General features: G+C 44.6%; 1 protein-coding gene across 1 annotated transcript in view; it reads right to left on the reverse strand.

The window, feature by feature from the left end:
- Positions 1–24,031, reverse strand: part of LOC138296245 (pantetheinase-like) — a 289,635-nt gene that overhangs the window by 175,686 nt on the left and 89,918 nt on the right. Inside the window, exon 4 of the mRNA XM_069235173.1 lies at positions 21,637–21,928. Within this exon, the coding sequence (XP_069091274.1) occupies positions 21,637–21,928 (292 nt within the window). The remainder of the gene's footprint in view (positions 1–21,636; positions 21,929–24,031) is intronic.

Consider the following 24,031-nt stretch of genomic DNA (forward strand, 5'->3'; position numbering starts at 1 on the left):
TCTTGGCCTCCTTCTGGGGAACCCACAAAGTCTGGGTACCTCTAGAATCCCTAGGATGTTGGAAAAAAAGGACGCAAATTTGGCGTGGGTAGCTTATGTGAACAAAAAGTTATGAGGGCCTAAGCGCGAACTGCTCCAAATAGCCAAAAAAAGGCTCGGCACAGGAGGGGGAAAAGGCCTGGCAGCGAAGGGGTTAAAGTTGCTTCTTTGTTGCAATTTTGTTGCTGTTTCTGGACAGAGCCACTGCCCTCTGGAGGTTCTTTGTCCTTTAGGTGCAGGTCGGTCCTCTGAGTCCTCAGAGGTCGCTGGTCCCACTGGAGGTGTGGCTGTGCAGGTTCTTTGAGTCTGGAGACAGGCCAGTAGGGCTGGGGGCAAGTCAGTTGTTGTCTCCATCGTCTCTGCGGGACTTTCAGGTCAGCAGTCCTTCTTCTTTTTTCAGGTTGCAGGAATCTGATTTCCTGGGTTCAGGTTCGCCCCTAAATACTGAATTTAGGGGTGTGTTTAGGTCTGGGGGGCAGTAGACAATGGCTACTGCCCTGAAAGGTGGCTATACCCCCTTTGTGCCTTCTCCCTGATGGGAGGGGGGCACATCCCTATTCCTATTGGGGGAATCCTCCAAAACCAAGATAGATGATTTCTTAAGGTAGGGGTCACCTCAGCTCAGGACACCTTAGGGGCTGTCCTGACTGGTGGGTGACTCCTCCTAGTTTTTCTCATTTTCTCCTCCTGAGTTGCCGCCAAAAGTGGGGGCTGTGTCCTGGGGGGCAGGCATCTTCACTAGCTGGAGTGCCCTGGGGCATTGTAACATGATGCCTGAGCATTTGAGGGTCACTGCTAGGTGTTACAGTTCCTGCAGGGGGGAGGTGTGAAGCATCTCCACCCAGTGCAGGCTTTGTTTCTGGCCTCAGAGAGCACAAAGGCTCTCACCCCATGGGGTCAGAAACTCGTCTCAGTGGCAGGCTAGCACAGATCAGTCAGTCCTGCACTGAAGGATTTGGTAAAATACAGGGGGCACCTCTAAGATGCCCTCTGTGCATTTATTAATAAATCCAGCACTGGCATCAGTGTGGGTTTATTATTCTGAGAAGTTTGATACCAAACTTCCCAGTGTTCAGTGTAGCCATTATGGAACTGTGGAGATCATTTTGGCAAACTCCCAGACCATATACTTAATATGGCCACACTGTACTTACAATGTCTAAGAATTGGTTTAGACACTGTAGGGGCATATTGCTCATGCAGCTATGCCTTCACATGTGGTATAGTGCACCCTGCCTTAGGGCTTTAAGGCCTGCCAGAGGGGTGACTTACCTATGCCACAGGTCCTTCCCTGGTCACAGGGTCCTTGGCACCACTGGTACCTTTTACAAGGGACCTATCTGTGTGCCAGGGGTGTGCCAAGTGTGGAAACAATGGTACATTTTTAGTGAAAGAACACTGGTGCTGGGGCCTGGTTAGCAGGGTCCCAGCACACTTCTTAGTCAAATCAGCATCAATATCAGGCAAAAAGTGGGTGGTAACTGCAACAGGGAGCCATTTTCCTACAGGACACCTCCAAAAAAAAGGGCGAAGCAGACTTGTGTTCCACTCTCTCACTGAGAGTAACATCAGGGAGAGCTGGTACAACCATCTATTGGGCATAGGTGTTGCTGCTGCTTATAGTTCTCCCCTCCATCACAGCAGGTAGGCAAGGTTCAGATTGTCTTCTGGAACAAGACTGGAGCATCTGCACAAACTGACAGTTGCATCAGTCCTGTACAAGACAGTGACTGCCTTGGTAGTGAAGTGACTCAATGAAAGCAATATTCATAAGACAACTAGAAAGGAAACAGTAGAACACCACAATAAGTTTGAATGAGTTATACGTTTTTACTTATTAGATATCCTAATGATCTTAAATTGTAAACAGCTGGAATTGACACGTTTGACTAATGTTTCTAAAATTACATCAAACCTTTGCTTCAAAATAAAGTCACTTCCTACTTTTGGTCAGCTGAGGAGGGAGCTACGCTTTCAAAGAGCAACACCTCCATTCCAACATAGCCACAGCTTCTGCACACTCTGATAGTACACTTCCTCTACTTTAATACAATAATGTAATGTTGTACTGGCACAACTGAAGATAAGAAAATCGCTGTTGACTGTCGTTTTTGCACTGTATTGTCAGCCATATAGTCAAGAGCCATCAACATTGACATACAGTGAACTAGCACACGGTTTGGTTGAACAGTGTACATTTTGTTACATGGCTGAGCAGCAAGTGGCTCTCAAAACATGGGAAGGGTCAGAGGGAGCAAGCAGTTGCTGGAGGGGGAAGTTGTTATTAATAAAGGCAGAGGGATAGGTGTAGGAGGAGGATCACAGAGAAAGAAAATAGTCCCTCAGATCAACTACAATGGAAGGTTTGATGCCGGAAGTAGAAGCATGTGTGCCATGCATTTGAAACACTGTGAGACCGAAATGCTCCTGGGTAGGGCAACACAGGAATAGGGAGAAAAACCATCAAATCAGGAACAGAGATGTTAGATAAGAAAACTTTCCATTCACGAGTAAGGGGCTGACCCAAACTCTACTCTATGTGTTGTATTGTTCACAGAAGTCTGTCCAAAACAAACAGCAAAAGGTGTCAGTAGGCAAGACTGAAAAGGCATGTCCCTTACATATAAACCTCACTGCCAGCAACACCAGTCCCACCAAGTGTATCATACAGGCTCTTATTGTAAATGGGTTATGCTAACAGCAACTCCTAAAGGCATAAATACCCAGGACAACCACACACCTAAAATAACCATGGGTGACAAACGTGCTGTTATGCCTCTTTTAACATCACGCTGGGAAGTGACAGCACAGAATGACTGGCTCATGTGACATGAAAGGAACTAGCCTTGCTGATGCTACAAATAATATTATAAGGAAGTTTAATAAAATATCAAAATGTTAATAAAATAAAGACAAGTGCCTATGTTAGCCACATTTCAGTCACCATATGCCGAGGTGCAGCTACGATATTCCAGGAGTACAGAAATTAAATGCCAGAGATACATTTATCACATTCCCAAGTATGGTAACAAAATTACAAAATCATCCTATTAGGCATAATCATCAAATGCCCAATTGCAACCTCAAATGTTTTCTTTACAGGTACATTCATTATTTGCCTGACTTTAGTGACCTCAAAATACTGTACAATTTTCATTATGCCCTGGCTGCACTATCTACTGTATGCTCTAAAATGCACCACGATACTAGTTTTTCTAGATTTTCATGAGCAGAGGGCCACGTAAAAGCATTTTATGTGAAGTCAGGCTACTTTGCTACATTTGCTCACTCAGTGCACTATGAAGTTACTTTCATGCGAGTCCATCACTGGGTTGTATACTGGGAACCGCGTTCTGCAGACACTGTCTTATAATAGTGAGGGGAAAAGAACTCAGTCCCATATTTATACTTTTTTAGTGCCGCATTTGCACCGCTTTTTGACGCAAAAAACGGTGCAAACTTACAAAATACAATTGTATTTTACAAGCTTGCGCCGATTTTGCGCACAAAAAAATTACGCACATGCAGCGCTAAAAAGTATAAATATGGGCCTCAATTTCTTATTCCCTTGGTACAACTGTGTTGTCATGCTATTTTCACATTTAGAATATAAATGCATTTCTAGAATGGAACAGTTATTCCCGCCAAGTTCTAGCAGCGGCCACTTCAGACAATATTTCCCCAATACAACCAACAAACACCCAACATAAAACTCAAACCCAGCATAGACTACTTGAACTGTACAGCACAGCTCCTCTGTGCTCTCACTAAAAAGATGGAGTGAAACATTGGCACATGCAACTTTAGGTGTATAACATATAATCTAACAGTGAGTAGAAGAATTGATGCATCCATTTCAAACCTTCCATGCCAGAAAAGTCATTGGTAAGCACATAAATATTCAGGGGAGCTTAGGGTGCAAATCAATGTTCTTTTATTTCAGCAACATAATTTCAGGATTGTACAGACTGCAAAAATGTCAAGGTGATGGTCTTCGACCCCACCCTATATCTGTTTGAGTCAGTAGGAGAGGTCTTTACTTCGATTCAAATAGTGAAGATACACTTACAAGTTCACATTCTATGTTTCGGATATAGTGCAATATTTTCTGTTGATTTAATTATTGAATCCACATCACCTCTGTTGATGGTGGACATCACACTCACGCGTGTGCAGGGAGAGGCAACGGTGAGTGAGGGAGTTCTTTCTATAGATCAAGGTGACCATTAAATTGCTTTTGGTGATTGTGTAAAACATGAGTGTTTGTTTAACTATGATTCGTAGCAGACAAATAGCTCTATTAAAGATACTTTTGCCCGCGCAAGATTCCTCGCGTTTGTCCCCTGCTGTACACAATGTCTCACCTGATTGGTGAGAAGGTAAATTAGATTCCGTCCTCATTCATTCAATAGTGTGATTGCTAAACCTCCAAGAAAACGAACTAACATGCAACAATCATTGAGGTGTTTAGGCTGGATTTTCAGATAAATAAAACAAAACACAGTGGCCCTCATTCTGACCTTGGCGGGCGGCGGAGGCCGCCCGCCAAAGTCCCGCCGTCAGGTTACCGTTCCGCGGTCGAAAGACCGCGGCGGTAATTCTGACTTTCCCGCTGGGCTGGCGGGCGGTCGCCTTCAGACCGCCAGCCAGCCCAGCGGGAAAGAGGCTTCCACGATGAAGCCGGCTCGGAATCGAGCCGGCGGAGTGGAAGCTGTGCGACGGGTGCAGTTGCACCCGTCGCGTATTTCACTGTCTGCGCAGCAGACAGTGAAATACATGTAGGGGCCCTCTTACGGGGGCCCCTGCAATGCCCATGCCAGTGGCATGGGCACTGCAGGGGCCCCCAGGGGCCCCGCGACCCCCCCTACCGCCATCCGGATCTCGGCGGTCCGACCGCCGGGATCTGGATGGCGGTAGGGGGGGTCGGAATCCCCGCGGCGGTGCAGCAAGCTGCGCCGCCGCGGAGGATTCAATGGGGCCGCGGTACACTGGCGGGACCCCGCCAGTGGTGCCGGTCCGACCGCGGCTTTACCGCCGCGGTCGGAATCCCCATTGGAGCACCGCCGGCCTGTCGGCGGTGCTCCCGCGGTCCTCCGCCCTGGCGGTCAAAGACCGCCAGGGTCAGAATGACCACCAGTGTGTCAAAAAGCAGTTATAGCTGCTCCAAAAAATCAAATCTGCTGTTTGGTAAGTACTTGCTATCCACTGACATTTGATGAAGCATTACAACATTTTCAAATCAGAGAGGGTAAATTCAACAAGTGGATACCCTGGTCCACTGGTATAGCAATGGCCATGTGGGCATAATCTAAAACAGTAGAAATAAATATGCAAATAACCAAAGAAAGACCCAATCTGGCAATCAATTAGTATTAGTGGGTCACTGGGGCAAGTTACATATTTTTATGAGGTATATTAATACTTTTAAATACAAACCATCAGGGTCTGTATTATGAAAAGTGCTCTGGAGGACAACGGGCATGTATGCCCAATTTCTGCACCCCAGGCACTTTGGGATTACACAATAGGCTACAGATGCTTGAGCAACCCCTTCTGTAATATAGATCACGGCAGTGTACATTTAGCCTCGTTGCAATCCCAAAACAGTGTTACCTCATCTGAATGGAGGCACGGCCCATGCAAATGAGGGAACACTTTGCTTTAGTTGCTATGCTCTTATACAGATGCAGGTGCAGGAGCAGAGTGGGCTGTCAGGGGGTGCAGAGATTGAGCACCACATTTGAGGCAGAACACAGTCAGTGCGTCCCCAAGGACCCACCAAATATCCCCTGGAGATGGGTGCAGACCCTCTCTTTACCCACCTGTAGGGGAATCTCTGTTCCCTTTTGAGACAGAGGCAGCATTGTCTATAGTAAAGTAAAAGACGGACTGCTTCCAACAGCTGGTCCTTCTTTCACTAATATGCTTCCTCCAAGGACAGGAACTCTTTCACAGCTGCCTTGGAGGCAGTAAATTAAATGGAAGAGGGTGCACTGACCAGGTTAAAAATGTACCACGTTTCAGACAAGGGCAGTGCGTCCTTTATTCACTAAGGCCTCTGACGTGTTCACTTAGTACCAAGGTTGCAGATACATACCATCTTTGTGTGTTGTGATTGATAGCGCAGGTGTTTTAATAAGAATTATTAATGAGTGTTTATGTATTTTGAATAATGAGTTTATGTAGAAAATGAAATAACGTAGAAAAAATAATTCACGCATTTGAAAATGTGATCACAAAGAATGCCACCAATGTTAACGAAGTGTACTAAACAATGATTAATACTTATGAAATATTAAATATGTGTTAAACTAATGCAGTAATATGTCATATTGAGAGTTATGAGGTGTACTTTACTTTTATTGATTGCAGGCCTTAACTTAGCGAGTGTCTTGGCCTATTTTGCCAGGCCTCATGTAGAAGCTGTATTTCTTAGCATTTAGTAAAAATGCTGACCAAGGGAATTAAACTCTGAAATGTCTATTGTATTGTTTAAATGTGCTTAACGGAAGCTTTTAGCAAGAAACGACTGCTAGGAGATGATGTTCTTGCTGATGAAACATTTTGGGCCATATTTATACTTTTTGACGCAAAACTGCGCCGGTGCAGTTTTGCGTCAAAAATATTACCACCGGCTAAGGCCATTTTGGTGCGCTGTGCGGGCGTCAAATTTATACTTTGACGCACGGCGGCGCAAACCACAGGTGGGAGTCATTATTTTTGACGCACACCGCAGCGTCAAGTTGTAAAGCAAAACTACGTTAACGTGGCGGAAATGATTGTGGGTCGATTTACGACCCCGCAAACCGGATATGCGCAGTTTGTTGATGCAATAGCGTAAAAAAAAAACACGAACACTGCCATTTCACCAGAGGAGAGCCAAAATGGATACCAGATGCCACTACAGACCCCAGGAAGATGACAACAGACCAGGAACCAGCCAGGAGGACCCACACAAGAACCAGGACACTTATAAGAAGAAAAGAAAGTGTCGCTTCAGTGCAGAGGAGCAGGAAATTCTGGTTAAAGAGGTGACAGATCACCAGCACCAACTGTTTGTCACCTCAAAGTTGCCAATCAGTTGGAGAGAGGCTATATGGCAACAAATTGTTGACAAGATTAACAGTGTGGCTGAAGCACGCAGAACAGTCATCGAGTGCAAGAAATGCTGGCATGACTGCAAGCGCAGGACAAAGGAAAAGATGGCCAGGAACAGGAAGGCAGCACTGCAGACTGGAGGTGGGAGTCCAGCACACCAGGAGGCCCTGGATCACATGGAGGAGATGGTCGCAGCCGTCATCCCTGAGGAGATCGTCACAGGGATTCAAGGACAGGACAGCGCAGACTACCAGGAGACAACGCACATGCAGGGTAAGTCGCATGGGGAATTGAAATGAACTAATGTCAACCATAAGCGGGGGGAGATACCGACCACAAAATGCATGTTAGTCTTCATATACATGGAGTGGCATGGGTAAAGGGGGATGGCATGGCCTGAACAAACAGAAGCTGGGGCACACCATTACACTACACCAACAACAGTCCCATGGGGGCATGCTGTCATGTCGATGGAGCAAAGGGAAATCCACGCCAGGAGGGAAGGTCACAACGTCAAACTGACATCCGGGCACACGTCAGTCACCATACCCCCTACATTAACTAGGGCCCTCTTAACAACCTCTAGCCATACCGACAACTGGAATGTAACTGCGACAACAGTTGCCACTACCACTTCCGCTCTGTGTGCAGCTCAAGTAGCCAATGGCAGTAACCTCCCCATGGATCATACACACCTAAATTAGGGGGTTGAGGATGACAACTTCAACAATCCCCTAAAACAAGACAAAGGCCCCAGTACTGTCAAATGTCAATGCCCATAGTTGTTGCAAACATCAGCCAATGTAAACAACAATAGGAGCTACACAGCACTAAGGACATACCCATGCTGCATATGTCAGGGTTCATCCTGTGCCTGGGTCACAATGTAACATCCCAAATGTCATACTGCTCAGACAACAGCATTGAGGGGGGCCACAGGTAACTGGTCACTGAAATACACCTGCACAGTCAGAGGAGGAAATAGGACACTGCTACGACAATCAGGGCAATCCAATGTACCACACATTCCCCAACATCAGCAGTACACATTACCAATGCCAATATCCATATTGTGTCATAACATTGCTATGCATAGGATATGCCACATCTCAAATACATTTAAGTGGATGTGAAAGATCAGAGATTGGGGCAGGTCCAGATTGTTAAGTGTGCTGCCAGTGCCATCAGAGCACCCACAGCCAGTGAAAGGTCTCACCATGAGAATGGATGTAGATGGAGGCTTGAGTAGGACAAGAAGGTGGCAATTCTCTATTTGGCCAAAACCAACACCTAGAAGAGATGATGCCAACAAGTCTAATAACTCAATAACATACATGTGACATGCAGGTGGGCCATAGGCCTGGGAGAATGCCCATCTGAAGGACTGGAGCAATGAACACGAAACAAGATCACAATGTGAATTCATCACAAGGCAGGCATGTCACAGCACTCATGCCACAACACAGACACACTAATTGTACCCTGTTTCATTGCAGAGGAAGATGGATCTCCTGCGGATATGCCTGTCCCAGATTACCATGATGACATGGATGACGAGCCGATAAACATTCCCCAGGAGACTATCCAAAAGGTCCTTGAAACCCTCCAGACCCCACCTTCAGTCACAAGGAGGAGCACAGAACAAGCAGCCATCGCAGAGGATTCACCCACCACCCCAATTGTAAGACCTGCCAGCTCCAATACAGCTGAGGACTCAGACGACACTGCCACCAGCTATGAGAGAACTGTAGTTGGAGTACAGCGGGAGCTGGCCAAGGAGGTGCGGGTGGGGATGCAAACTATGGCAGCCAGCCTTGAGGGGGTGCGTTCGTGCATGATGTCATCTGCAGATCAGATCAGAAGGAAATCAGCACAGCTGTAATACAGTTGACCAAACACCTACAAGAGCAATCCTGTCAACGTGTGCACGAATGCATAATTGAACCCCTCAGGGCCGACCTGGCTGCCTACCGTCATGATGTGGCTGCTGTTCTCAAAAACCAGCAGATCCTTCTTGCTGCAGTACTGCCCTTAAGACCTTCACAGGGAGCAGCAACCAGGATGTCTGACTCCACGTCTTCTAACACTGAGTTGTGTGTTGCCCCTTCACAACCACCAACAAGGACAGAGGAGGCAACACACACATCAGAAGAATACATGGAACAGATCACATTCACAAAGAAAAGTACCCAGAAGCACTAGTCGCTGCCACATGGCCAACTATTACCAAGGTCCTGCGCTTTGTAACATGCCAGTCTTGCAACAACTCTAGTTAATGACTGTTCTGCTTACCACTGTATATCTTGTCAGCCTGCCCAGTGATTGTCTCTCTCCTACTCATTGGCAAATCCTGTCCCTCTGCACTGTCTGAAACATCAACCCTAGCATGTCAAAAGCATTTCCGTAACCCCTTGTGTAGGATCACAATGTAAGATGTCACTATAATGGACTCACAATCATGGACAATGTACAGATAGCACTACATCACTTTTCAATAAATAGCACTTACACAACAAATCTGTCTCTGGGTAATGTGACATATCAACTGTGCAGTAGATAACTGAAATGTGCCTACTGTCAAATTACGTAGCTTGTCAATACAACTGTCCTGATATTATGTAGTCAGATAAATCTGCACAGTGCCCACGATTGCATCATACTCTGCCCATCATGAGGGACATACCTGATGAAGTGAGAAACCATACACCATCATGCTGTGTTGGACAGAAGAATGCTTCCTCAGGGGATATCTAAGTCATCAAATAGTGGTCGCAAAATGTTGTCACCATGCAATACTAACACATATAACAGTGCACACAAATCTAAGCAAACACTACAAAAACTGCATGAATAAAGCTGTCTGAGTTTACATCCAAATAGGTGATCATGCTGAACTGTGTCACAAATGACGTATGAGAGTCATGAAGAAAAGAATACAAGAGTGCCTACGAGAACTCATCTTATAAGGGTGTCCTTGATCATCACACTGCAGTTAGACCTAAAACTGTTCCCCCAATACCAAGTCTGGAAGCACTGTTTGTGACGTAGAAAACACACTTATCAACAGAAACACATTGTCATCCATATTAACGGTGATTGGTGGTTGCAACGAAGGGTGGAAACTTTGCAAGGTAGCTCTGGGGTAGCTGCCAATCGTACAGCTCAGTTGGGATTTGTTTGTAGCATAGGACACAAATGTAATAGTACAAAATTCATGTACACTGATTCCAAACCCAGGATCAAGTACCATTTAACACATACTGTTAAGGGTTAACCAAATATTTATTAAATGCTAATCACAGAAGAGGAAACTGAGGGAAAAATCTTACCTACCCTAATCTACCCTGACTACTCATTACCCACAACTGTCCCTAACTAACCTAAGCTACACTTACTTATCACATGTAGCGAAACGTTCTAAACATCCACCCACCACCCCCCTTATGAGACGGGACACATGGAGGACAACACATACCATACTATCCTAAACAAATATAAATTCTTTTTTTTTTTTCTTTGTTTTTTATTAAACACACAAGAACCCCAACATAGCCCACCACCCACCCACACACATGTAAAAGAAAACATAGAAACCATCAGAACCCCCCACCCACTGAAACTAACTAAACTAACAGCCTATACTAACCTAACACTAAGCCCCCTAAGCCCACTAACTATAAGAACAAGGAAAGAGGAGGGAGGGGAGGGAATCATGTCCATATAAAAAACAGTCTAGAGGTTGGACCTGTGGAGGGTCCTCTTGATTGACTTCACACGCCGGTTAATGTGGCGCACATCCAGGGTCAGGTGGCTTAACTTGCGCAGCACACGGTCCATCTTCCGTTCCATGTTGTGGAAGGCTGCAGGGTCAACAGATGGAGCTGGGGCAGTCTGGGTACCGGTGGGGGAGGTCTGTGTGTGTGTGGAGCCAAGGCCAGTGGGTTGTCCTGCACCTGTAGCAATGCTGGGGCCTGGAAGTCCAGCAGATGAAGGCACAACAGTCCCAGCTGGTGGTGTGGCCAACTGGCTTGAAGTGGTGTTTGTGCTGGTGGTGGCTGTGGTGGGCAAAGTAGGGCCACCCTGTGGGAAGGGCCTCCATGACCCAGAGGCCCGTTCATGGCGATATTGACATCCTCTTGAACCCTGACTTCACCAGCAGGATGTGCTGGTATCTCATGGCCCACCGCTGGAATTCACGGACCTGGTCTGGAGTCATGTTTGTAGCTGTGAAGACAAATGCAAATATTCTACATTAGTAACTGCATTGTGTGAAATGACACAAGAAGTTAATCAGACAATACATCTACTGTACTTGAACAGCTCATATCACAATACAGATCATTGAATGTCGCTGAGGAAGTACATGGCAGGCCAGCCCTCAAAGGTCACATCACACATAGCACATCCATAACCTACAAGATGGGTAACACATGGCTTTGACTTGCCATCTGAGTTCTGCCAGTTATCAGCTAACAATCATGCTGCATATCCTCCGCCAAGACCTGGGCTACAAATGTCAGTGTACGGAATGCAAAACTAAAGCCACATGGTCTGCAAGTTGTAACTGGACTTGCCAGTATAGTACCAAGTGCCAAACCTGAGTGTGTATACTAGGTTCCAATCAAACACTCACTTATTCACATGTATGTGTAACATACTGATAACATCAGTACTAGGTATCCCATTCACAAACCCATACCTGTGTTTGAGGGTGGGGGGTGGATAAACAACGATCAATTTCCAACAACATGTACACCGAGGAGTGTGTAGAAAACTCCTCATGTGTTTGGCTCTACACACACACCACAGGTAAGGTCTATCAACAATTAGGAGTCAGCAAACCCTAGACCAATCAGAAGGACACAACATATACTTCCAGTAAGGCCTGACTTACATCAGACACAGAGTTGCAAGAACACCCATGATCATGATTAGCATGCACACCTAGGCCATTGCACTCAAGTTTCACATACTTGTAGCACTACATGTGGAAGTACATGCTGCTAGGAGGTTCTACCTACAGTTTAATAAGTACCCTGGTAAATAGGGAAGCAGAAGTCTATTGGAAAGCAATTTGCTGTACCAATCTTGGAGAATGTGGGTCTGACAGGCTGACTAAGGGGGTCATTCCAACCCTGGCGGTCGGTGTTAAAGCGGCGGCTAACCCGCCAACAGGCTGGCGGTAAAAAATATGGAATTCTGACCCTGGCGGAAACCGCCAACAGAGACCGCCACTTTAACACACCGACCGCCACGGCGGGACAAACAAACAGCGCGGCGGTCACCACCAACAGACAGGCGAGAGTCAATGTACCGCCCACCCTATCACAACCCACCAATCCGCCACCTTTTCCGGGGCGGTAGCCCCACCGGTAAAAACACGGTGGAAACAGACATTTCGAACGGAAAACGCTCACCTCTACACACCCCACGAGGAATCTGGACAGCATGGAACCCGAACTACACATACTGCCAGCTATTGTATTCCTGCTCCTCTACCAGGAGCACGAACGCCGGCGCAGAAGACAACGGTGAGTACTGCACCTATGACACAGGGGAGGGGGGAGGGGGGAGGGGGAAGGAGAAAAGATTACGGGCACACACATACGCGACACACCCACCCTCACCCTCACCCACTGCAACACACACATCAATGCATAGCAATAACTCAGAGTTACACCCCCAAACACCCCGGAAGAATGCAAATACCAATATAATGATTATGAAATTTGAAATATATTGTACGGCTGAGTAAAAAAATATATCATACATCTATAACTTTATACATATATAAAATGTCCTGTTCGAATTGTGTATCAGCCATTGTTCGTAGGCCAGTGGGCCAAAACACATGGGCAAAGCCCACACAGGATACCCGACTCCAACGGAGAGAACACTGCAGGGGCATCAGATATGAAAACTACAGGCACCTCAGGGGGAAGGGAAGAGGGGGCACCTCAGCCACATGAGTTCACGACGCTGTTTCATTTAAACAAAATGAATAAAAATCTTTATAAAAAAAAAAAGTTTGCTGAGCACGTGCTACCTGACAGCTAGCAATTGTGATCAATACCATAGTGCATCAATTATCCCTGTATGTTTCCCCAGCATTACACACAGTCAGCAAGTTAGCTGGCAGACATAGTACAAATCATCTGATGTCACTACAGAGCATTTAATCGTGCACATTACATGATTAGTACTCACCAACAGGGCCACCAATCACAATTCCCAGGTGGTCGAAGAGATCCTGCTCCCTGGTGATGAGGTCAGCCCACCGGTGCTTCAGCTGGTGGTCACTCCTCTGGCTGGCATACACATGCTGCAGGTGATGCAGCACCTTTCCCCACCGGATTCTGCGTGCCTCTGTGTGATACCCCTGTAACAACCTGCCTCGATCATCAGTGGAAAGAAATGGCACACAAGCCATATGAAGCCCCCCATCCTGCCAAGACGTGGCCTACCAGACATTGTAGAAATGTGAAAGGGAATAGAGTTTAAAGAATTAGAAAGGGGAAAAGGGGGAAAGTAGGGGTACAAATACAGAAGAAAAGTAAACTTAACCACTAAAAGAGCCCAACTATCCCCAAAGTACCACCACCCACAACAGACTCCCACAAACAACAAAAACACTCGGTAAATGGACAAATGGATACAAAACACAGTAGGACAGTATACACCAACAATATTTATTTCACAAATTGACAATAGAGACAGCACACAGGACAAAAAAGCACAAAATCTTAGGACACCACTCTCTACACAGCCACACAGTCTAGAAGAATCATGACTGCAAAGTGAAAGTGAAAGTACACCCACTGTACATGATTTGTAAATAGGATATCCTATTATATCACTTCCTGTATGAAATGTCCGCCCTTTTTCGCGTTATGCGTCATTTTTTGTCCACCAATACTGTATTTGGGTCATTTTTTGGACGCACAGGAGTGAAAATTACCCGCATCCAAATAATAGTATATAGCCTGTACAAATATCTGGATGCGGCCTAATGTTCACTACTGTGCATCAAAAAAATGACGCAAATACAGTATTGGTGGACAAAAAATGACGCATAATGCTAGGAACATCAAAATTTCAGTGCATGAACTGGTTTGGGGCATTTTTTCTGTCTTTATGTTATGTTACATTTGGGACACATCAGAGATAGGCTGATTGCACCCACTATGGTGTTGATGGTGTATGTTCACATGTGTGACATCATATTGCAGCAGACCATGATCCGCTACTTCCTTCACAGTATTTTTACGGTTGGCTGACGCATTAGATGGCCATATGTGTGGCCTACATATATGTGTTGCACAAATTGGGCATGTTTGGCATAAGGAGAGGATAGCAATGTGACACACATATGTACAATACCTAAATGCCTTTGGCTCAATGTGTGTGCTTTGGCAACTAATGTATTTGTTGACCAAGTGTGTGTGTATCACATGAAGCATTATTGCACATATGCTTGTATGAATGTGACGTCCATGTGTCCAATCCTTAGATGCAAGTCATTGTGGAAATGAGAGAGGACATGTGTTAGTCATACATGTAACAACATCCGTAATGTGGACTTCCAAGATTTAGGGTAACGTAGACACCACATGTGACAAAACGTGCACCAGATAGATGGCAGACGCTTGTTCATGTCAATGGTCCACATTTTCAACATCCTATGTCCTAGAGTTTTGGTAACAGCTTTCTAGGCACTAGTTGGTAAATCCCACAGTGAGTCATACACATGCATTGAGGAAGTGGGTACCATGTTGTTTGCCCAGAAAAAGGTGAATCACAAATGTATGATGACACCACAGTTGAGGTCATAGAAGTGAGCCACAACTCTCAAGTGGCTGTGGTGGACCAGCAGACGAGGCAGCACGCCTCCACATATTTCCAGTGATCAATTGCACATAGGTTTCTTGTTCGTGTGTGGTCCAATGATGATCCTGTATATTTTTTCGGGTGTAATTTGTCACACTTCGGTCCAGGACTCATCATGAGTCAGTGGCAGCTATTCCTGTATCTACTGAGTATCCTTGGTTGATCAATGTGAGTAAAGTGGATGAGGACATGAGAACCTACATGGGGATGGTCCCATCCTGTCACTAAAGACGTGTAATGAGACAGCCAACAGGGCAACCTTGGTGTGCTGAGTGAGATAATGTCTCAGGTGTCATGTTCCGGCAGGTGTCATTACAACATTTGTACACAGGTTAGCCTATGCAATCCCCACTGCATCTGGGAACATCATAGCCTCTGTGCTGATTATTCTCGCAGCTATTAACCACATACGGCCCATCAATATGTTGTGAGCACTGTGATTTTCTCTGTGAACTGTCAGGGTCCTGACATGTGTGGATTTTTCATGGACATTATCAGAGGTTGCTGGGTCTGCTGAAGGCCCCGTACCCAATCCCTACATACGGCCCTGGGACACTGTCACACTTTGTCATTCATGCATAAATGAGACCCAGCCAAGGGATGGGCCATGAATTTTGCTTTTCACAGAGGATTTAACTCAAATGATACAGTTAAAAGGCAGATGATGCTATACAATGTATTTGGGTATGCATTGAAAAAGCCCATGCCCAATACCCCCTGATGAATGAGATGTTTGCTAACGCAAGTGTGGTACATATGTAGACACAGGGATACTTTAGTGTGACACACAGACAGATGCCAGTCAGGCTGACAGAATGCAGGATGATTCAGGATCCAGCAATTTGACAAGTTACATAATCAGTGGTCTGACTCAGACTTTTTGGAGGACGAACTAGACAGTTGACATGTCAAACTGTGTATGTCCTGTGTCTTTGAAGGTGACAAATGAACCCAAGGGCTGTGTTACATGGCTTAATTAGTATCAATGCTTAACGGTGTATTTGACATAATGGCAACTCCCATGCTGTTCCAGGCATCAGCAGGGGCAGTGCTTGTTGAAATGGGTGGTGTGCATGGAGGTGATCACAGGTGTGGGCTGCATCTGTTTCTCACAAGTCCTGTAGGTGAGATTTGCATTCTAATGGCCAACAGACTTTTTCACACGGGAAGCAATCTACAGGTGCTAACAGGGCTTAGAAACTAGAAGCCAGTGTATTAATTGACCTGATGTCCAAGCAGTCAGATGTTCTATGACAATGGCATACCATAGGAAAGGGTGTAGCACACTGGATTGCTATTGTTAGTTTGTGTGTGTAGAGGAGGGAATATCAGGGTACACATCTTAGTATCCCAGGGACCTCTTCAGACAGGTGGGTTGTGATCAGGTGCATGGGTGTGTCAGGAGTTAGGAAATGGGCTGACATGTACATGGAATGTCATGTGCGCAATGCTGCTCATATGAGTGGCACTTGTGCTGTCTATTTTCTGCTTCTATGGAACTCTGGTCACAGATAGTCCTTGCAAATATTGGATGCAGTTGGACTTACTGCTGTCAAGGACATTCCTGTTACTGATGCAAAAGCAGATCGACTGCCTCATGTATGAGGCTTGTTTTCCCCTTATTGAGTGATGGTGTCTTAGTTGTGTACCATATGCTGTGTTGGACCTTGATTTCAACATGCATGTGTGAAATAGGTGTGGTCCTCTGCTATTGGCCTTCAAAGGAGAAATGTACATGATATATGTCATTTACAGTGTGTGTGTATGTGTCCATTGTATGTTAGGCATCACAATAGCTCTGGGATTTTCAGTGTCCTAATCAGTATATCAGCAATGCTCCATGAGGCAACACTCTTATTCTGATAAGTAGAGATGAAGGTGTGCAAAAATGATTAGCCAGACCATGATATGGTGATTATTATAGGTGTTTATTTAAATTAGTTCACTAAAGTGGTGATGGTGATTATATTTAAAAGAAATTGTTGACTATATGTTGCCGCCTGCGTATACCAATGGCCGTGTTCTGTAGTTCCCCCTCATGTTGCAGGCCAGCATCCTCCTCTTCCTCCTCTTCAAGCATGTGTGGCTCTGGTTCCAGGAGGGGAATGTTCCTTTTGATGCAAATGTTGTGCAAAATTGCACATGTTCGGATGATCTTACGGACCATCTCCGGGCAATATAGGAGGCTACCACCAGTGATGGTGAGGCACCGGAACCTTGACTTGAGGATGCCAAAGGTCCTCTCGACTATGGTGCGTGTCCTCCTATGTGCGTCATTGTAGGCACGCTCTGCTGCAGTACTCGGGTTGCCAATAGGTGTCATTATCCATGGCTAGATGCCATACCCCTGATCAGATGCAAGAGAAAATTAATGGGATCATGTTGATGGAGCTGGCCCTATTGAAATGACTTTTCATGGCAGTAGTTGTCTTGTGTTGTCTGTGACTCTTTTGTGTTATAATGTCGCATCCTAGGCTTCTAGGATGTACCATCTGCATTGTGTTGTTTCCTTGGCTGAACGAGTGTTTGTCTGCTGACCTTTTGTCAGCAGTATGTTTTGGGATTTGCAGTACAGTGTGCCCTCACTAGCATTGTGACTTGTGATACAGGTTTCCCTGTGTCTTCACTGGGGGTGAGATGATAGTTCCATACACAGGTTAAAATTGACAGTGTTGTTAACACGTTCATATCAATGTACCCTGGACATCCCATAACTTTAAGACTTATGCAATGGATTAATGTAAACGTCATTGGGACACTTACAATTTGCAAGGTGACATTTAGGCAACCCACTCCACACGTTGTGATCATTGACGTCTTAACATTAGACTGTACACTAATTTCAGATGTGTGACAGGTTCACTGCAAACCTATGAAACATGGCTAGCGATGTCACGACCTCAGTGTGTTCCTGTTCACATGTTGCTGTTGTGGTGGATGTGCTGTGTGTCCTAGAGGGTTGCTGTGCAGTGTATATATAAGTAGGTTTTTGTACTTACCAACAAGTAGTCCATTGCCATACCGTCCATCCTGGAAGTGTTCATTGATGGTGCAGTGACGGAAGATGAAGGAGTCATGGACACTCCCAGGATATTTAGCCACGATGTTGGTGATCAATCCCTGGTGATCGACAATGGCCTGCATATTGATGGAATGTGTGTGCTTCCCGTTGCGGTAGAGGTGTTCAGTTGCAGCAGGTGGCACAAGGCGTACATGTGTGCAGTCGATTGCACCAAGGACGTGTGGGAAGCCACTAAAGAGGTAGAACCCCTGTTTTGTTTCCTGCTGCTTCTGCAGTGTGTTAGGGAAGCAGATGTGGCAGGGTGTAAGTCCAATGATGGCATCCAGTACTTTGGGCAAAAAGGCAGAGAATGATGGTTGTGATATTCCGGCAACCAGGGCATCAGTTTTTGAAAAGAGCCACTTGCCAGCATGTGAAGTACGGCAAGCAGCGTGGTTTCTGTTGGGATGGTGCGGGTGTCAGCAAAGTGGGTGCCAACTGCGGTTCAATGTTTCGCAGCAGCTGCTGAATGGCCTGCCAGTTCAACCTGTACCTGTGGATGATGTTGTGTTCCCTGAGGCCATGAAGGGTTGTTCTGGGCAGAATATCCTCTCCTGCCTTCTGCGCTGCCTTTGGGGTCCCTGCTGGTGTTGTTGTAGCTGCTGTTGTAGCTGCTGGGCTCTGTGTCTGGATAAGAATCACCTCCATGTCTCCCTTTTGCTGCTCTGCTGTTGCTTCTGTGTGTTCTGACTAAATACAGGTTTGTTTGCCCCATTTTAACGCATGCCCTGACCCAGATGTTAAATTTTGACGCAAATCGGGCTGTGTGTAATTTTCTAGCTCCACCTCCCGGCTGTGCGTCAGTTTTGCCCGAAAGTATAAATACGACGCACATCGGTTTAAGTCATTGTTTGGACGGGAATGACTACCTTGCATATCATTGACGCAAGGCGGGTTGCCGCATTCAAAAAATGATGCACACGGCGGAATTTTGTCATCTGCGGGCTCGGGCGTCAAAGTTTAAATACGGGGCAATGTTTGCGATGAATGTGCGTCAAAATTTGTGACGCACATTCGGTGCAGACGGAGTATAAGTATGCCCTTTTATGTGTAATGTGTGTGAGACTGGCTGTCCCAGGACAAAAACAATGAAGATACTGACTAGAATGGAAGTTGCAACAATATTGATATCTGACAAGCCAAATGATGAAGACATCGCAAGACGAACCAATCAACAATATGAGAACGGAGAAATATTAGAATTCATAGATTTGGTGTAATAGTTTTATTAGACAGAGTGTGAACATACAATTAACGGACCAATAGGGAATTAGGGAATAGTTTAGGTGACTTTGATATAATGATGCCACAGAGGGAAGAGACTTCAGAGATTTTAGAAGACATAATGAGAGAGACATTTATTCCAACATTCTAGCCATTGCCTTTATTTTTCCTGACCAAAAGGTTACTTTGGTTAATACTTTCTTATGCGTCTTTACTAGCAACTTTAATGCTTAATGACTTTGCCCCTATTTTCCTGACTAAGAACCTGATGCCTTGCTGACTGACTGATGTCCTGAGGACGAAGACTGAATCTGCTTTGCTGACCCATACCAAGGATAGGTATACATTGAAATGTGATTATTATGCATATTTGCTTTTCCTTTCTAGGTACCAACTGTTCTGTTTTGATAGAGCCATAGTTAGATGTTTTCCAAAATGTGTGTTATTAAAATGTTTAGCATGAAGCCCAAAATCCTTTTGCTAATCTGATGTTAGTTAAGGATCCTCACTAATTGAAATATGATAACAGGGACTGATGCTTGATGGATTTCTCTGCTTCAATGTTTTGCATGAAGCCTAACATCCTTGTGCTAATCTGATTTTAGTTAAGGATCCTCACTAATTGAAATATGATAACAGGGACTGATGCTTGATGGATTTCTCTGCTTCACTTCATGTATTTTATCTCCTTGATGCAGCTGACTCTGCTATTGATTTGCACCGTAACTTTAGAATGTGTTGTAGTTCAAGCTTTGATTAGATTGTGTTTCTTCTGCCACTTTGGACAACCAGTGTTGTTTCTGTATGTGTTTCATTTGATTTTGAGATTAATCTACATGACCTTAGCATTGTTAATATAGGGAAATAAACATTCTAAACTTTTACTAAAGGTGTGGTTATTCATGACTGAAAGGTCATGGTGCGTGATAAATACTGATTCCATTGATTATTGATTTTATTGATGACTAATGATTGTAGATTATTGTGTATTGATTATTGATTTATGTACTGTAGCTATGGTAAGAACTTCTTAATTGCCAGTCAAAAGGTTCATTAACCTATTTGCGTCCCCTTGTAAGTTTACTTATTAAGGTCAGGCGCGCTAACATGATTCACCACTGATCATCAAATATAAAGTCTGATTCAATGGCTACTTCAATGATGCATTTGTGATTTGCTAGCACTTGTCTTCGTGCCATGTCACATAAGTGAGTCAAGATCTTTAATTCCAATAGCATATGGTGATATCCTTGCCAATTTTTAATGCATGCCTCTATTTTCCTGAAGAAGTCTCCATATGGGTGTCAATTGTAAACACTGGCAATCTGGTGTAGATATCAAGAAGCAACCAAAAGTTGAAACGCTAAGGAGGAATGTGCTAACAGATAGAATTCACCGCAAATTGTTTTGTTCTTCAGTAAAAAAAAAAAAAAAAAAAACTGTAGGTGACATTTAGCAAATTGTCAACATCTTCAAGATGGTTCAGTTTAATGTAGATGGAAACACTCTCAGAAATGACTACTGTTCTGTGGATGTACGACTTCTATTCTCTTCCTTGGCCACATTCACCTTCTGTGGGGCATTCTCCCACCACACACACTTATCTTTGCATTAACAGTTACAGAGGTGATGTGTAAGTTCGTCGGGATGCTTTTCGGTAACAATGTTCCAAAACTTTAAAGTTCCAAGGTTGCTTCAAGACAGATGTTCCGACTGCAGGACATATGATTCACCTCCAGATCATCTATCGTGGTAAACACATAACCCTTCAGAGACATGAGAGGAAAGCATCATAAAGAGTCCTTCACAGTAGCCACCTCACTGGTAAGTTCCTCAGAGTGGCAAGTAGAAAGGCACTTTCCTGGTAAGAAATCTGCATTTTCAATAACTTACGGAACAAAACATGAATATGGACGTAGGAGCTTCAGAGGGACGTTTCAATAAACAATCTCATCTCTTTGGTGACTCTTAGTCACTTTTCTGACTCGTAATGTTTGACCTCACTGCACTCATGCTTTATTTGTCGCCTTCTTCCTTTGTACCAATCATGTTCGCCCCAGTAAAAGGTTTTATAACACTGAGCACCTTCTATCCTGGTGCTTTGAGCCTTGCTTTTGTGAATTTGTGATTGATTTGTGATGTTAGTAACGTTTATGCGCTGGCAATTTGAAATCATGCAAGGGTGAAAGCATAAAAAATGTATCTTCGACAGCTGCATATCATCAGTACAAATATTTTTTTCTTGCTTTGAAACATAGATGCATTAATCAAATACTAGGCTTGTTACATATACATTGGGAATGCTGCAAATTACTAAAAGCACTTGCCTGTCATACGATTCGTGGTGTTGTGGGTGTTCGCTGATAGGACATTAACGCCCATTCCCATTGCCCAGGCCGAGTGGAATTCAATAGCAGTGAGGTGTGGTAGGACGTTCATCCAGGCAGTAGGGAACAGGACCGTATCCACAGACAGGTCGACCACCAGGGCTACAGCGGGATCATGGAAGAGTATATCAAAACACGTAAATGTGCCAAATTTCCCAAAAGGTGTGTTGAATGTCATGAGCTCGGGTTCCTTTGGAGTATCAAACTGAACTTCTCCTTGGAAAAGGCTGTACTGCAATTATAAACAAATATATTCTCTCATTATTGCTCAAGTTTCAATTGATGAAAGTGCTTGTAAAAAATAGCTAATTTAGAGTGATTGGCCAAGTCTTTCGGATTGGCCACTAACCTCCCCCCCCCAAAAAAAAAAAACAGGCGGCTGAAGTAACATCCTATGCCTCTGCTATCTGAGCATATACATGTTTTTCAACTATATTTTACTGCACCGACATCTGTAACTTGTCCGCATTTCACTTCATGTCTTCTAAGTTCGTGGTCCTGAACTGACTGCATCGTATGTTTGTAACTGTGACGGTGCTGTGTTACTGTTGTAAAAAGACAACAATGGGACAATCTGTGGCTCTTTCTGACGTGAGCATCCTATTTCACAGGGTTCATGCCGCAATGCTGTGTGTATATTGTAGGGGAGGATCAAGTGAATGATGTCATCAACAGTCTCTTACTGAAGAACAAATGCATTTGCTATCTACATGGTGCACCTCCCTGCAACCAGTGGGATTGACATCATTTAGAGTGTCTTCAATGGCCAGGGTGTGTTTCATTTACTGGTTTGTGAGCTTTGTATGTGTGAGGGAATGGTTGACGAGACATTTTCGGAATCAAAATTACAATCAAAAGTGTCCGTCTGGGACAGAAAATAGGCCAGGGCCCAAAAATTAAAGTGGTCCCCATTAGTTAACTAGAAAAGCAAAAAATACGGCCCATGTTTGCAAACTGGGGCAGTTTTGAACTTGTAAAGACACGCTGTATATGTGTTTTGTAAGGTATGGACGACTGCATGGATTTGAGCTTTCAGTAGGAAATCTTTGTTTCAATATCATGGAAATCAACTGCAAAAAACACATCTCAGCAGACCAAAAACCGGCCCATAAACAGGTACAAAAAGGTCTGCACACTGATCTGTCAGACCAGCCCATCGGGAACTGCCTGATTGCCCTAAAGGGCAGTCCATCCCTGACTATCAACCATGATTGAAAGCCAAGGTGCACAGGAAACGTTGCCAGAACTGTATAAGTTGATGATAACAGCATTAGAGTTAGTCCAAAACGAGAACAAGAACATCTATAGAAGTTTCGTTTTTCATGAAAGGTAAGGCTTCTTCTTGATTGAGTGAACGTCCAGTGGCTAAATAGGGCATGTCCAGCGCCAATGGCATTATGTGGAGGTGGAGGACCAAGTTATGTAGCATGATTAAGTAAATTATGAGGAAATAAAAGGCAAAATGTGCAGCATAATGCAGCATTTTGTGTTGTAGTATTACTTCCTTATTTTGTCATTTTTACGCAGGGTGAAACTGCCTGGGCAAAGAATTCAACTCATTTTTACCAGTTTGACACCCAAATACATCATAAGCAATATCAAGGGACCAGCCAGCATTTGCAAAGGGTCTTTAACTGTGCGGCAACATGTGCATAAGGAAATGCCTCTTTTTGCATGTTCATCCCCACATTTCGGGACTAATGATGCTGATTTTTCAACTCTGAGAGTGCACAAAGACCTGCTTACCAGACGTTAGTGCCAGTGTTCAAACCCCTTACAAAGTGTATGCCAAATTGGCTACCCTCAATTATCAGAAACTGACTTACCTATAAGTCCCTAGTATATGGCACTCAGGAAATGTAAGGCAGAGTGTTCACTCAAAGCTGCAGCACTGATTGTGCCACCCTGTATGGGACCAAGCACATACTGGCTCCCAGTCTGCCACTGCAGACTGGAAGGGCAATGGTAATATTGCTAGTTGACTTTGTGATTCAAACCAATGGCAAAACCCCTTAATTCCCTTAAGAATATATGTAAGTCTTTCCTAAGGAATGCATACCGAGCCCTAAGACAGGGAGCTGTATGTTATGAAGTAGGACATGTATTTTATATATATGTCCTGACAGCAACACTTTCTAAATTGTGGGTTTGCTGTGGAAGAGTTAGTAGTCCCATTTGCTAACACAGGGTTACCAGGTGACCACACAGCCCAGCTTAGTTCTGAATGGTACTACTGAGAATGGTACTGTAATATATCAAATTAATCATGTCATTAAACCCATTGTGATGCCCAAATCAAATGTAATTCTACTGTTAAAGAAACACAACTTTTTAA

This window comes from Pleurodeles waltl, chromosome 5 (genome assembly GCF_031143425.1).
Source record: "Pleurodeles waltl isolate 20211129_DDA chromosome 5, aPleWal1.hap1.20221129, whole genome shotgun sequence".
NCBI classification, from domain to species: Eukaryota; Metazoa; Chordata; class Amphibia; order Caudata; family Salamandridae; genus Pleurodeles; species Pleurodeles waltl.